This window comes from Thunnus thynnus, chromosome 11 (assembly GCF_963924715.1).
Source record: "Thunnus thynnus chromosome 11, fThuThy2.1, whole genome shotgun sequence".
NCBI lineage: Eukaryota > Metazoa > Chordata > Actinopteri > Scombriformes > Scombridae > Thunnus > Thunnus thynnus.
In genome coordinates, this window is record NC_089527.1 from 30,569,962 (window position 1) to 30,587,405 (window position 17,444).

Genomic DNA, 17,444 nt, shown 5'->3' on the forward strand with positions numbered 1-17,444 from the left:
AAATCCTGAACAGCCCGAAACACAATTATCCATGATGGTAAAATGGCTTCTATGAAGGGTACTTGAATCCAAGCAGACCTTGACTTTGCATTAACAACCCTATGCCCTCCATTTCTTATGCTTATTGTCCAAAGGTTAAAAACCTTGGCTACCCTCCTCCAAGAAAACACACAAAAAAGTAATGAAGCAACACTCCCAGACATGAAAAAGTACTACATCCCTTTAAAAATCTTCTCAGGTGAAATTGGGATTGAGAGGGCATTCCTGCCTGTGCTCACAGGCATTAATCAGCCTGCTATGGCTCAACACCGCATGCATCGCAACAACACCACTTTATCTAAGCAGACCTGTAGACTGCAAACACTGAAGACAAGAAACTTCAGTCTCAAAGTCACTCCTCAGCTTAGACTGAGTCATGTGGACTAAATTCCCCATAGGTTTCCCAGGACCTTGATCCTAAACGTAATGATTCATAATACTTAACAGGCTTCTCAGTCTGGGAATGCTCAAGTCGAAGATGTAAAGCTAAGAGTTTCACTGACGTTACTGTGAGCAGTGTCAATTTTAGGTCCAGTGCCATTTTCCAGCCATTTCTCATAATAAAGCCATCAGTGTCAGATCTGCTGAGTGCAGCTTGTTGTCCATTTGTTTCCTTTCTCAGATGCACAACGGAGAAAAATGTCAAAATAAACCTGCACAAAAATTGCTCTTACCAGGAATGTCCATCAGCCCAGTGACCCAACAAGGTCAACTTCTATTTATTTCATTGTGCCTACTATTGAGCCGGGTGCTGCTGGTGTAATAATACAATCACTTGGAACACGTTCTCACGGTCTGAAGCTTCCTCAATGCTGCATCAGTGAACAAATGATCATGTATGTGTCACAGGAAGAGTATCATTATTCAGAATAGCACAAAGATTGAGTGACATAAGCAGTGAACACCGCTCATTAAAGTAATGATGGTAGTGAGATCGATGAGCGGTGGTGGAGATAACAATAATAATGTTGAAAATCTTTCATTATTCCTTTTTTCTAGTGTTGGTTAATTACTACTATAATCTCTTTTACTATTGTTGTTTACCATGTTCACTGTCTTACTTTGGCATGTTAGCATTAGTACATTTGCACCAAACACACAAGTACAGCTGAGGCTGATGGGAATGTCATTAGTTTTGCAGGTTTTTGATCATAAACCAAGCATTGGACAAATTAAAATTTTCACCTAATGATGACACTAGATCCCAAAATGATTACAATTCTTCCTATGGGGAAGATGAATGTCTGTACCAAATTTCATGGCAATCCATCCACCAGATGTTGAGATATTTCACTGAAAACTAAAAATCTGATCCTCATGGTGGCGCTATAGGTAAAGTCAGAGGGTCACGATAGTCATTAGGACACACTGTCTGGGAAACATGAGTAACTGTACAAATGTTTGTGTCAATCCATCAAGTAGATGAGGAGGTATTTTAGATATATTTTACAGGATAAGGGAAAATTTCACCTGCTGGTGCTGCTGGATGAAAAGTCACCAAAATCTGTAGGGACTATGAATGTCTGTACAAAACATCATGGCAATCCAGTAGGTGTTGACTTATTCTAGTCTGGACCAAAGTGGTGGACTGACTGACTGACTGACATTGCCATCTGTTGGTTGTAGAATGACACAAAGACAGTAGAGATTTCAACACTGGATTAAAACAACGGGTGAAAAAAGTTTTGGAAAGGTTTTGACTTTATTTGTTTTTCATCTCACAAGGTCCTTAGTGTAAGGGGCAAAACTGTACATATGGCTGGGCACAGAAAATCAACAGAGGCAACAATGACTTCTTGGCATAAGTGTGACAAATTCCCACACAACATGGATACCTTTGGGATAAGATAGAGGTGGTCCTTCTATAATTCAACATACGTGTGATGTCTGCGGAGGCTCCCAAAGAAAACAAATGGACAAAGTAAACAATGATAATTGTTTCCCCTCGAGAGGAGACTGAACACCTAATTACAGCGATATGTCAACACCTAACTGTATAAAGCGCTCTTCCAAAATGCTCTTGCATACCATGAAATAGTCACATTGAACACTCAACACAAAAAACAGTGTTTGGTGCCAGCCAGAACATTTGAGACAGTTTCACATGGAACGAGTCCATTAAGAATCACAATGTTTATGTTTGACAAGAAATGGTTCAGTAACATCTACTGACAGTACATCTTATTCAATACATGTTGTCATGATACAGCACAGAAAAAGGATCATTCATTTTTGATTTTCCTTGGGATACAAATGTAAACAATATTTAATTTGGTGACCTATGGGCTCAAAATTATTCAACTGGAATGCAAAATTACAAACAAACTAGTTCCCTTTAATTGTGTTTCGCTATCCCTGAGAACCTTTTTTATAATGAAAGAAACCAAAGTCTTGAATAATAAAACACAAGTTCAGCTACAGATAAGCCTTTAAATATTTATAGCGGCCGAAGCGTGGGAGTTGAAAACACATAGCATTAAGAAAAGTGCCACAAAGGTAAAGATAATGACCCCGAATTGATGATGGTGTTACACTGTGAGAAGCGGGAGGGAGACTGGAGTCTTCGCTTACTTAATACATAATTACTCCTTGGATGTACTGCGAAGTCCTCCTTTAATTATGATGGAAGACATGGGAGAGCACTGTCCAGTCTAACCCAAGCCAAGCAATTCCAGACCAAGGCATGACACATTGAGGCAAAACTGGCCAGAGTGCTGTCATTTTTGCTCTTGCAGAAACACATTGCCATAAAACAAACTGGGGACCCTTAAATCAACACCCTGAATGTCCAACCAGTATAGACCAGTGGTCTGAATTATTCCAGCGTTTCCCTGAACAATGAGTGAATACAGAGAAGACTGTGAACTATGGTGTTGAATTTGTGATCACATCAGTGGACAGGGGCAAGATTCATGTTGCGGACATTTTATTATCAACATGCAATATTTAGCAACCATACTAGAGCGTCTCCCATGCTTATGTAAATGAGCCCTTCCCTCATCCAAACATGGATGAAATCTCATTTTGAATGAACAACAGTGGAGGTAAAAGAGGTAAAACTACAGCTGTGAATGTTGTTAATATTTGGAAATGTATGAAGCATAGAAATATCAAGGGCTATGCGTAGTAATATTTGGCATTTCATCTTATTTTTTTTTTCTTCTCCTTTGCTTGCTCTGGTCCGTGACTTGAGGAAATTGCAAGGGCACCAGGCCTCTCATTCCCTTCCCTTCATCACTATACTTCTGCAATTCCAGCTATTTTTTATTTTTAAGGCCACAGTTTTAAGCAAAACAAAATGAAAACAAAAAAACAAAGTATTTTCTAAAAGCAAATTTAATCATGGTGGCCCAGAATCATGCAGAATATTGACCATTTGGCCATAATTTCACTTCCTCTACATTGCTACAGTACCTCATTACCTACAGTAGCACTTCACATTTTACTAGCTTTGGGATTTTTCAGATGTCACTGTTAATTACAGTTATCTTCTAATGGATCTGAGAGGATAACAAAGCAATATTCTGGATGGCTCTGGACTAGAGACATGAAGGTTCTGTACAAAAATACGGGAACCAACAGGTGTATCAACATTAGTCTCTTCTGGAGACACAGCAGGGTTGATGGGACTGGATTAGGACCCCTATAGAGTGACAGACAGTGCAGCCTCCACCTTTAACGAAGGATTCCCACCACCACCACCCCCCACCATGGGTGCAGACCCCCACAGGGCTAAGCAGGGGTCAGTATTGCATAGATACAGTATAGGGTGTAGCTTTTCACATATGCAGTCACAGTGTTTGGGCAAAAAAAAAAAGGAAGAAGTTTTTTTGTTTGTGTATTTTCTGCCCATCAGAATATCCATGAAAAAAGAAGTCTCAAGTGGTCGGTCTGACTGTAGGTACTCTGTTGGTATTATTACAAACGTGATCACCATGGTATAAAAAATAGCCTTTCACTGAGGTCATCAAGTCTCCCATGTCAGTGCTGATAGGGCCCTTGCCAGGGTCAAGGGTCACAGTGCAATGACAAACTGCGCAGTGCACGCCGCCCTCAGAGCTCCTCCTTCTTCTTGACAACCTTTTCCTGATCACGTCCTCTTAGGCTGCGCATGAAGCCAGTGAAGCCCACCTCCTGTGGGTGAGGGACAGTTAGAGTGACAACGGCTCAGTTTTTAGTGATGACTTAAAAGCTTTAAGTATTATTTTAGTCTTGAAATTCCCTTTTTAAAAATCACAGTCTTGTCACTAAACATTAGCTCAACTTGGCCTGACAGCACTGAGATAAGAGAAGTAAACACAGACTCCAGATATTGTTGCCAAGTTCAAAGTCAATTTGCTGAAACCCTATCCAAAATATTAAGCCCTATTCAAAAAGTGCTTGCATTATTCTTTGTTGTCAATTGTCTCATACTCTACTTAAGGTTGAGCTGAGCTGTGTGCATGACTATGGCCCTTGAGAATCCTTTCACAAATACATAAAGGATTCAATAAACTCAATATTTCTATCAACTTGAGGTGATCTGTACACAAAAAAAGGGTGTAAAAAAGTGCAAACAGCCACCCTCTATGACCTAACAATATCCAGCATTACTTCTGAAATGCAAAATAAATGAGTCATAGTGATAACTGTTCAAACATTTTTCTACAGTGAGTGAAAATCAACATTGAGAAGCAGTATTTCCAAACCACAGTGACCCATTTTAGGGAGTAAACCAGATATTTAATCTTTCAAAGTGGCCAAATTAGCATTCTCATCAAGCATTGAACTCTGTGGTGTTGTTAAGGGAGCTTATGCACAGAGCTCATGCGTGCCATACTATTACTTAATAGGTTTAATCACTTATGAGGTTATAACAGCTTACTTCTGTGCCAAAGTAAAGGAGGGGATTCTCTTTACATGTTGAGCGTGCAAACAACAAGTGACATAAAGAGAGTAGGTGCAGTACAACTTACCCCACGATCTCCATTGTATTTTTCCACAAACTTGCCATAGTTGTAGTAGTTAAATGTTGGGTATCCCTCCACCCCTTCCTGCTTACAAAGCTCATGGTTCTGTCCTCTTGTACAGTCCACAGCAGCATAGACGATCTGGAGAAGAAGAGAGCAATCACTGTCAGTGTATACAAAGTATAATACAACACAGAGCTAGGAATTTCACTTGTGGACAGGTTACACAATGAAAACGTGAAAACTGTGTATTTTTTTTTACATGTGTTCTGCTCCTCTCCTCTGATAATAAAAACAATGCTAAAGATGATTCATTTTAATGTAGATTCTTGTTTTCCCTTCCTTTGGGCATTAAAGCTGGCGAGATCTGCAACGTCTTTCACCTCCGAAAACATTCTGGAGTTTATATGAAGTATTATTTGGCTTCATATTCTCTCATTATATTTATTTCCCAGTTTTATTGCTCTATAATAATGATTTTAATTCACACCTGACATTTTTATTGTTTTGGTTCAATTAGTTATTGTTTCTGTGTCTCTTAAGCACTCACTATATATTCAGAGCAAGAAAACTTTATTATAATTGTAGATCAATACTAAAAAAATACACATGCTGAATATTACAAGAGAACGTAGTAGAGGAGTCCATTTTTCAACAACTGTAAAAGGGGCATTTATGACAAGTGCTTAGAGATTTTTAGCTGCTCTGGAGATGAGCAGGCTCAGCACATTCTCGTCATCCAAATTTAGACCTCTAGTTTCCCTTTCCAGGTTACAAGAAATGACATGATACATTGCTCTTCACTTCAACTGTCTGGAGTGGGTGGTGGAGAAAAAAAAAATATCCCACAACAATCACTCCTACATAAAAACAACATGGGAGATTTATGTTGCGAGGCTGTTTCATCGATTAGAGACAAGCCGCCCCAATGAGGCGTATATGCCGCCTCGCTGATACATGGCTCGCTCAGCGTGTCCTTTTGGACAGCTGAAATGTCACCCTCTTTCATGGTACTGAGTGCTGCACATTGAACTTGTCACCATCAAATAAACACTCCCCGTCCATCTGTCTGCTCGAGATGTATGTGGAAATGACAGATCTGCTGCAGGATGAAAACATATTGGACACTTTTCCTACGCATCCTACCGTGACGTGATGATCAAAACTTGTCCTAATTACAGTACAAAATACAAGTGCCTCTAGTTTTTTTATTATGCAAATACAAATACTCAAATGTGAGAATCTGCATGAGGGCTGACATATTTTGAGAGGAGTACATTGTTGTTGAGTGTTGGCTCCATCTGCATCAGCAGCACAGACATCTGCTAACACAAAGCAACAACAGGGAAGGAAATAGCCTATAAAGGGATATCACTCATCTATGGTCTGTTGATCAGGTGTCTCAAACTAGGCCTCCATGTGCTCCAGCAAAAAGATGTTTTAACGGACTTGCGACAAGCTGTGTGTATTCAACAGTACTGAAGAGTTCACTTCTAAAAAAGAAGGATAGTCAACAGAAATTTAGCTGACAACACTGTGTAAAATCCTCCTACTCCTTCATGTACCTTGGCAGTTCACCAACATATACTCTTTACAATTTGAAATCCTTTTTATATTTGACCACTGTGTTAGGACAGTGTGAGATACACGCTGAGTACTTTAAGCAGCAGCGACAACAGAAGTAGCAACGAGCGACTCCATTCGACTGCTCATCCTTGTGAATAATTAATCAGAGTTGCTGTGAATTGACAGGAGAAAATTAAGTCGTAGAGTTGTTGTTTTCCAAGGGTCTGTAGCCAATTCCGCTATTGATCTATCTTCAAGTGACAGAGGACCCCACATCATGTAATTGATCCGACTGCAAAATTTGTGAGGAGCAGCATATTACCAGTTGGCCTGGTCTCAATCCTTTATAATGAAACACAGAGCGGTAATCAAACTCAGAACCAGCTCGGTTCTCACAACAAAGTTCCTCTACTTTAAAATACTGAACATGGATGCCAAAAAGTGGTCTGCAAGACTGGTGCTGGAGTAGATAAAGAACTACTTTAATTGTATCAGCTATATTAAAGACAGACTATGTAACGTCCATAGTTACATAACATATTCTTCCATTTATTTTTATATGTTCAATTATTCCTGTATCTTAACCCATGTAAGGTGCCATACCTGCCTATTGTGTTCAATTAACACACAGGAAAGAGCACAGTGAATTAACATGGCAGGTCACTGATGCAAGGAACTCAAGACTAGTGGATACCTTCAAAAGAAATGAGAAATTTCCAGTAGAAAAAATAATCATATCTTTTCGCCTCTCATGCTACTCTACTTTATTGGTGAAGGCTGTTGGGGCTGTATGCTGCATGACAGGAAAGCCTGCAGACACTATTCAGGGCAAAAAAACTTTGTCGTTCAGACAAAAAGAAATTAATCTAGATTTACAGTGATTAATATTACTAAAATATGCTAGAATTAAACAGTAAAGATATGATTGTAAAGCACACTGCCCTTTCTAGCAAGGATGCATATCAGGTATCTGTAAGAGACACTAGAAAGTATCTTTAGTAGAGCTACAATACAGGGATTTGCATAGTATTTTTCTTATACTTCCATTATTATGTATATTAAAAATAGTCAATCCAACAGTTTAGTAATTTATTTGGAGGTCAAAACAAAAGCAAGTACAATACTCATGCCCAAAACTATGAAACTAAGATCTAAATTGTAATAAACTGAAATAATGATTTCACACATTATGGGATTGTTTTGAACTGTAAACCAATAGAATACAAGTTAAGAAGCAAGAAACTCTTTGTTGTGTTTACACCTACTTGAAAAATGAGGTCACATTAAACATTCATGGTTTTCCAGCAAGTTAAAGCTAAAGGAAGAGTGTGATATGTATAGAACTAACGTAATCACAGTATATTTCTGTTCAGTGCATGAACTGTAGAGGTGAAGCAGCTGCACCAGTAGTGAGCCATTTTCCTTAGGCAGGTCTGTGATAAAACAGTGTTCTCATTAGTGACATCAGACATTTTTGGGAAAACAAGCAGTTCAAGCCATTCTGAACCTTTAATGCCGCTATTGATTGGAATTTGGGGAAATGACAAACAGCTTAAAACAAACCCTGTACACAGCTCCCCTGCCGTCATAAAGCACTGAATGAGGCGTTTTAATTGTTTGCGTCTTCAAAGCCGAAGCTAAGCTTGTGTTTGTCTTTGGTAAATGAGGCAAGGGCAGCTAATAGACTGTGATCAACACTGGCCTGGTACAATACACTGGGGCTCAGCTTTATAAATAGAAGTAAACACATGCCCAGTTCTCAGATTTACTCCTGTTCAAACGCAACTTCACACCTCCACTGGCCACTGGAGGGACAGCGAGAGGAAAGAGATCTTAAACTTCTGCATTTATATAACCTTCAGAAATAGGAAGGTCCCCTGGTATGGCAGCTTGTGGAGATTCAGATCCAAGCACCGCAGGTGTATAGTAAAACGGTGCCAAAGTGCCTTAAGCTGTTGTGGCCACTAGATACTGAATTGCAAAAAAAAAAAAACCCATCTCTGACTGTTCTGAAAGTCCTAACTTCTCTCCTAAAATACAAAGTCAATATTTTTTTTCAATCAGGTGGTTTCAATACAGTAGACTGTGTTTCTTAGTGGTCATTTTGAGAATCATTGTTCCAGCTTATGCTTATGTTTGCTTGACTGACCAGTGTCTCACAGCCTTTGACATACAAACATTTTTTACAGTTTATGTTCCAACTTTTATTTCTTCCTGTGCTGCAAAGACAACATATCTGAGTCAGTTATATTTTGGCTGTTACTGTTATTTTACTGTTGATTATGTATATCATTGTTTACTTTGAGATTGAAAGAACCAACAAAAAGATATGTACCAGTTCCTGAGGTTGCAGTTGAAGGGCAGTACTTGAAGACTTGTACATAAACACTTTGAGCTCATCTCTTGAGGTTTAATGTTATTGAAGAATGTTACAAAGGATTGCCTCATAAAAATGGATGACTAAGTTTTTAAGGACACGTCACTGTTTCACACCATCTGACAATGATTTTGAAAAATTCCAAATGGATGACAGAGCCTCTACAGCCTGAGCACCACTGAAACAATGTGAGGTTAACATTAAGCATCACAATGCCGCTTTACAATCAAACCATTTGATGTATTTTTGGCTGGACAGCAACATAAACAGGGAAGTCCATAACTGACTGACTGACTGAGTGATGAAGTTACACCACTGGTTGGCCGAATGCTGCCACTTCCTGTGTCCATTTCAAATTAAAAGCCCTCATTTTCAAATTAAAAGCCCTGTCAGTGAGTGTCAGTTTGAGATGATAAATCGTAGCACCAAGTAATGCCAGACACGCGCCTACATTTTTTCAGTGTGTGTGTGTATGTGTGAGTCACACAGAGGTTTGGAAATACTGAGCCGTGCAGTCAGAGGGTATTACTATTTACAGGGAAGAGCGGGAGTGGGAGTGTGCTGGGACATGAGTCCGCAGGGAAAAGGAATGAGAGGGAGTAGAGATGATGGAGAATGAAGATGAACATGTCTTGTTGTGACTGTTTGAACCTTCAATGACCCCAAAGGCCTATGTGTGCTGAAGATTTGATAAGATGGGTGGTTTTTAGCTATGTGGTCAAATTTTTAACTGACATATGCAAACAAATATTAGAAATGAGGATGAAGTTTTTAAGTTACCGCTGTTTTAAGATTTTGACTATACATAATGTGGCTGCAGTCATGTTTGCTCATTTCAGAAAAGCTGCTTATTGTATAAAACATATGAGTATAAGTTAAAAAAAACAAAAAAATGTGCAGCAAATAATAGATAAAACAGTGAGTATAAAGTTTACTTATCGTTACATTTGAGCATCTAAATCCAGTTTGTGTGTGACTGCTGTACATACAGTACAGAAAATGTGCTGACCATACTGTAAGTAGTAAATATGTAATTTCATTATGCTTTATGAATGCAATTTACAATAATGCTCTGACATTTTGAAAAATATGCTTGTTTACTTTGGTCTGCTGAGACTGATATCAATTTCCTTTCTGTGTGTGCAGTACAGATATACTGTATGTGCAGGATGTGATTAGCATAGCTTAGCACAAAGACTGGAAGCAGAGGGAAACAGCTAGCTTAACTTTTTACATTGTTATTTACACAGTGCAACTTGTGTACTAAAAACATTTAGAAATTGTAAACACTCAGTGCTTTACATGCACTTTAGTAACCAGGTTACAGTCTGCTTTCTCCGGAAGGATAATTTCTTAAATTTCATGTAAACAAGAAACCTGGTTTCTGTAATTGGGGTAGGGAATAAGAGAAAACTAGGTTCCACAGGTAGATTGCTCCTGGAGAATGCAGATTTCTCCACCATGTATACATGTAACTGTGTCTCTTAAACAGCTTTTTACATGTGAGCATATGCATAACAATAGACTGCAGACAGGGAAAGCACAGCACAGAGTAGCTGGATGAAAGGAGAGATCATTACATGTTGCAATGCCTCCTTGTACTTAAAACAACTCCATCAATTTTTGACTAAAACTGAAACTAAAATAAAGTAGCCTGTCGGAATCTAAATAAACCATTTTCCTCTGTTGAACATTCAACTGTTAAATTCAGACACTTTTGCGCTGTGAGGGAAAGCTCCACTCCGTCTGCTTGCTTGTCTCTCTCTCACTGTGCTGTCAGTCTGCTCTGACACACACACACACACACACACACACACACACACACACACACACACACACACACACACACACACACACACACACACACACACAACAAAAAAAGTCAGGAAACAGTGTCTTCTATCACTATTACAGTTAAAGTCTGGGGGTAGGAGAGAAATCTGGTTACTGATCTGCTGCATGTATATACAGATTTACAGTAACCAGGCTACTACAGTGCATGTAAAAGCGTTCCCCAATTACCCACGTAACCTAAATGCAGCATCTTTGAAATCCTCTCCTCATATTGGGGTTGCCAGTTTAAGCTAGAGATGCACCGATCCAACTTTTTCAGTCCTGATACTGATACCTGGGCTTTGTGTTTAATTAATAAGTGGTATGCCTCAATGTATGGACTTGGATCATTCTTTTATGTGTAAGGCAACATCAGGCTTGACTTAAACATTGCTTTCCTAACTTTGTAAAACAAAATGTAACAAATAACCACATAGATATGAATTTACTTATTCTTATTTATTATTAAAATAATGACTAATCGTGCACCAGCAACTTGGTAAAGAATCTTCAAAATTATCAGGAATTACAATACATGTGTAAACCTTTTAAATGCAGCAACAAATTGGTCAGGAAATAAAATTCCAGTATAAAACAATACAACTGCATCAAATGAGAACAAAATGTAAACATTACATCACAGTTAAGTCACAAACTAGTGCAAACAAACTTGATAAATTAAATCACAATTCACACAAGTAGTATAAACAAGTAACTTAGTAAAAAAAAAGCCGTAGAACTTGTTGGCATAGCAAGCATGAAATGGCTGGGTCTACCGGCGTGCTGCTGATGCATGATGTAGTATGCACACGTAGACATAAACATAGAATTAAATTGAATAGATTGGCCCTATTATCACCGATAACTGATGCAGCTATTTGAGTCAGTATCTGATATCAATATTGGATCGGCACATCCCTAGTTTAAGCACTGTTGTAACTGCAAACCCTAGCAAATTTTTGGATGCATTATGTCTGGCTGTCTAGCTAAGAAATAAATAAGTTAAGAAGACAGTTTAGAGTTGTTTCTTCCTGCTTCCAGTCTTTGTGCTAAGCTAGGCTAAACATGTTCTTTGTTCTGGACACAGAGGTGACTAACTGTTGATAAGATGGCATTTTCTAAAATTGTTGAATTGTTACTTTGAGTGTTAGCGTGAGCTTGAAGGATCCCTGCAGCACCATTACAGCTTGGTATGAAAATATGTATGTACTTGTGCTGTATATGTGAAGAGGAAACACTTACCTTGCGGTCCTCTTTGAATAGCTCTGCTGCAGTGGTGAAGTGGGGGACAGCGTTTTTACAGTGTGGACACCCTGAAATAGGAGAATACACAGATGGAACATTATTACAGCTTATCAGGAAGAACACACTTACACCACGGCATCTAGCTTCAAATCCTAAACAGCATCTCACATAGATTCTAATGACACATAAACACGACACTTATATTACCTGTATGCACACATCACAAATACAAACAAAATCACTTCCGCACATCATTTACTCAATCTCAAACATGTTCATAAAGCATGCGGCCCTATGGAACATTATAACCCTATTAAACCCTGCAGTTACTTAAAGGTTTATTCCACATTAGAGATGGTTCACTTGTATGTTATGAAAAACTATAAATCTCTTTATTGCTGTCATAAACACAACCTCCCTGGCTCTCTCTGCTCCAGCAGGCATATGTAAACAGTATGTCAATACGTGCACAAATGCACCACCAGGTACCACAACCACACATCACATTTCCAGTGGGCAATTTCACTTCTAGCAGGTGGAGGCAAAAAGATCGAACTAAGTAATAAGAACTGACAGGCTTGTGCGACTTATAATTTGTGAGGGTAAATATTTTTTTTGATTCTAGATACATCTTGCTACGTAGGGACGGATGTGTTTTTGCACTGCACTTGCAATCAAACAGCAATCAATGTACTGACATCTTTTTCCTTTGAATTTCGGTTGAACTTCGACTTTCTGAAGGCACTGCTCTGTTGTTTTGATTTTTCCTGCTCATGTCAAGCACCCAGTTCCTCTTCTATTTATTACAATAAATCTGTTGTTGCTGCTTTTGAAATGGGACAGGTGAAAAAAAGGCAGCATCAACTTTTGACTTTGAAAAAAAGCAAGCAGGCAGAGGGTGGCTGGATGAAAGCTTTCATGTACGCATGTAGGATTAAATCAGCAGTGTCAGCCTGTGAAAAAGAGTTGCAAAATTAACAATACCTTTCGATGTAGTTTACTGCTTTAATTTGTTTAAGGGAGCATATTTTTCTCTGTGACAGTTTGTCCATAAGTTTACTAATGCTGATACTGAGTATATGGACACCTGAACATCACACCCATATGTTATTGCTGAACATCTTATTCTTAAACTATTTACATAATCTGCTCCTCTAATAATAATAATAATAATAATAATAATACACTTAATTTTTTACTGCACTTTTCATTCACAGTGAAACTCAAAGTGCTACAGTATTAATAACATATAACACACAACAAAATAAATAGTAACAAGAGTTAAGATGAAAAAGCCTTCTTGAATAGAAAGGTTTTTATTTTGTGACATTTTTTTTTTAAAGAGACTAGGGTCTGTGCTGCCCTCAGATGGTTAGGAAGGCTATTCCATAAGCAAGGTGCAGAGCAGAAGGGTCGATCCCCCATGGTACGGAGCTTAGTACTGGGGGCCCTGAGGAGCAAGCTGCTGGCAGATCTGAGGGTGCGGGTGGAGATTTGTGGTATGATCAGTTTCTGTAGGTAGGGAGGCACATGTCCATTGATGGATTTCTATGCGAATAGCAGAACTTTGTAGTCAATCCTGAGGGAGACAGGGAGACAGGGAGCCAGTGCAATGAAAACAGAATTGGTGTTATGTGCTCATGTTTTCACACTCTCATCAGGATCCTGGCAGCGCTGCTCTGAATGTACTGGTTTAGAGAGAACAGAGTTTAGAGATGTTTATGAGATGGTAGAAAGAGGTTTTAGATGTCTTATATGGTCATAAGAAGTCAGCTGAGGGTCAAACCAAACACCCACATTAGTGACTGAGGAGGAAAGGGGGATGTCCTGGCTGTCAAAGGTGAGATGAGGTATGAGATGACTGAATCTGGTGTGGAGTGCCAATAAGGAGAGTTTCAGTTTTACTGCTGTGTAACTGGAGGAAATTTGTGCTCATCTTTTATCTTTATCTCTTTATCATCTTTATTTCCTTAAGACACGTGCTGAGGTGTGACATGGCAGCAGGAGTACTTGGGCAGTTCTGATGTACAGCTGGGTATCATCAGCATAGCAATGAAAAGACATCCCATGTCTGCTGTTGACACATCCAAGGGTGACAGAAAGCGATCTAGACCTGCATCCTACCGGTGAGACATACTCAGTCCTACCGGAAACGAAGGACTGAAATCGCTTAAATGCAGAATCTGACGGTACAATGGTGGTGTGGAGGCGCTCTAAGAGGATAGTGTGATGCACAGTGTCAAATGCAGTGCTCAGGTCAAGGAGAATCAGGAGAGAAGGGGACCTGCATCAGCTGTCATCAGCAAGTCATTCACAACCCTGAGCAGAGCTGTTTCAGTGCTGTGTGCTGAAGGAAAATATGACTTAAATTTTTCAAATAGGTTGTTGTGTTTAAGGTGGTCCTGAAGCTCAGAAGTAACCACCTTCTCCATAACCTTAGACAGGAAACGGGGGTTGGAGATAGGTCTGCAGCTGGCAAGAACTTCTGGGTCCAGGGTGGGCTTCTTGAGGAGGGGGGCAGATGACTGCAACTTTAAGGGAAGATGGAACACTACCGGTTTGAAGGGAGAGTTTGACAGCTTGGGTGATCAGAGGGCTGAGAAAGGGGATGAAAGGGGATTTGAGCAGAGCTGTGGGAATGGGGTCCAGGGCACAAGTATAGGTTTTCATCTTCCTGAGGATTTCCTCAATGTGGCTCTGCCTGACGCCAGTATAAATGGAGTAGAGATAGCAAGCTTCCAGACAGAGGGTTGATGACAGGAGGAGGCTGAGAGGAAGAGCTGGATATTAGAGAGCAGATGTTGTTGACCTTGACTCTAAAAAAGTCAATGAAGCCTCAACTGGGGAAGATGATTGTGGCTTCAGGAGATGATTTATAGTGGAAAAAGATTCATAAGGTTGCCAGGATTGTTATTAGTTAGGTTGGAGTAGAACTGTGACCGAGCATCTTTAAGGAACTTTGAGTAAATCCTTTGATGTTCATTGAAGGCCATGGACAGCAAGCCCAGAGCGTCTGAACTGTTGTCCAGGTCACGTTCAACTGTTTTAATTTTCCGCAGGTCACGAGTGAACCAGGGAGCAGAGCACAAAAAATTGACCTCACGTGTCTTGACGGGGGCATGAAGATCAAAGACACTGCTCAGAGATGTATTACAGAGTGCCACTAGTTCATCCACTGATGCAGAAGCTAGACAGGTGATGTGCTGGAGGTACATGGTCATGATGGCTGGGTCAATGCAGCACTTGACACTTAGCACTTGACAGCACTTGACACTTGACATTTAGGTTTAGTAAGGATTGACAGGAATGTCAAATCCATTGAGACCACCTTGTGGTCGGACACACCCAGATTATAGACCTGTAGGTTATTGATGGGGGCAAAGTCGGTGATGACCAGGTCAACTGTGTGCCCCATGGTGTGAGTAGGGACATCAACATGCTGCTTCAGGCCAAGACACTCAATCAGATTCAGGGACTCCACTGCAAAATGACAGGAGGGGTTGTCAACATGTATACTCATATCACCAACAATGACAATGTTGGTTGACATGGAGCAGAGTGAGGTGAGGAGATTTTGTATCTCAGGGAGGAAAGATAAGTTTGGTTTGGGGGAGATGTTAGATGAGAAGTACCATCATCGAGTATGGAGGTTTACATTTTAGAGCAAGGCATTCAATTGAAGAAAGATCTGGCATAGGCAGGGGAAATTTCAATTCGGCCTGGTGTACGATTGCTAAATCACCACCATGGCCAGAGCTGTGGGCTTTTTCCAAATAACTATAGCCAGGAGGGCAGGCCTCATTAAGCACAGAGTAGTTCCCTGGTTTGGGCCAGGTTTCTGTTAGGAACGTGACATCAAGCCACTTGTCCAAGATGTGGTTAAGTATGAGGAAGGATTTATTGGTGAGAGATTGAGTATTAAATAGTTCCATGGTAGCAGGAAACAGAGCTAAGGTTGGAAGTCTCTGCAAACTCCGCAGTACACTGTGATCCACTCCATATTTTGTGTCTCGCCTGGTGTAAGGTAGTCTTGCAATTTTCCAAAGATGGTGCCCAAGTTTGTTTTGCTTCCATATTCCACATTGGTACCAAGGCACAAGCCTCTATGGATGTAAAGTTTCTTAAAATCCCAAACTCTTGGCAGTGGGTTAAAAACCCCATGTCGAGTGTAATTAGAAAGCTGCGTAAACACCATAGCTGTGTGGTGGTGTAGGACAAAATAATTAAAGCAGTTGTGTTGTTTGGGCAGAATGGCAGTGTTGATAAAAGCCACAGTCACAGTCACACAGTGGAGATCATTACAGCAAAAATGAAGGGAGCTCCAGTTGAAGAAAAAACCCAATCCATCAGTGATAGTGCAGCTATCAGTGATTTCCACACTGATAGACAGTAGACTCAGGTGTGCCACATGGCTTTGTGGCACACCTGAGCTGGCAAGCTGGAGGAAAAGACAGCCTCTGGAAAAGACAACCTCTGGAGAAAAGGGATCCCAATAGAGCAGGTAGGAAAAACTTCATGTTGAATAATCCAAAAATCCACAAATCCCAGTAGAAAAGATAGGCAGTGCTTTGCTTTATTTACTCCAAAGTCCACCACTTCAATAGAACATATTCCAACTCAAAGGCGATGAAAACATGCAGACAGAAAACAGAAAAATTAAAAAAGCTCAAATAAAATGCAGGAAGGCCACGTTAATCACACAATCAGTGAAGTAGCCTCTCTCCCACTGCAACACAAGCACAAAAAAGACCAAACAGCATCTACTTTTCTGGTTTCAGTCTTTCCATCAGATGTTTGAACCTGGCTTCAGGAATTTGCTCCCATTAAGTCACATGAGCATTAGTGAGATGATGTTGGGTGATAAGGTGTTTCAGTTCATCCGAAAGATGTTTGATGGGGTTGAGGTCAGGGCTCTGTGCAGGCCAGTCAAGTTCTTCTACACCAAACTGGAAAAAACATCTCTTCACAGACCTAGCTTTGTGCACAGGGGTACTGTCACATTGAAACAAAAAAGGAACAAACTGTTGCCACAAAGTTGGAGGCACACTATTGTATAAAATATCATTGTATGTTAAAGCATCAAGATGTCCCTTAATTGGATATTCAGTATAGAGTAGTAAAGTGAACTTGCTCTTACTCAGATTCAAGCCATATTGCCTAGAAATCATAGCATGCTACATCCTATCTCTTAAATTTGCTCAAAATGCACAAAGACATAACATATTCCCATTGTTGACATTGGCTATTCTAACCAGGCTTTCAAGAGTTGTTACCACTAAGTTTGCAACCACCAAGTTACGTTTACATTTAGTTGTACTCACAAAAACATATTGCATGTATCCTTAAGGTCTAACAAAAGTGTTGAATGTATTTTCAAAATGGATTTTTTAAAAGTATTTTAAATCCTGCATTATCTACATCCATGTTCACTAACT

The 17,444-nt window shown here is 39.8% G+C and overlaps 1 protein-coding gene across 1 annotated transcript in view; it reads right to left on the minus strand.

The window, feature by feature from the left end:
- Window positions 1-1,721: 1,721 nt before the first annotated feature.
- The window catches only part of pdia5 (protein disulfide isomerase family A, member 5), a 76,966-nt gene continuing 61,243 nt past the window's right edge, over window positions 1,722-17,444 (minus strand). Inside the window, exons 15-17 of the mRNA XM_067604428.1 lie at window positions 12,007-12,077; window positions 4,995-5,129; window positions 1,722-4,173 (exon numbers count right to left, since the gene is read on the minus strand). Coding sequence (XP_067460529.1) covers window positions 4,093-4,173; window positions 4,995-5,129; window positions 12,007-12,077 — 287 coding nt within the window. The 3' untranslated portion in view covers window positions 1,722-4,092. The remainder of the gene's footprint in view (window positions 4,174-4,994; window positions 5,130-12,006; window positions 12,078-17,444) is intronic.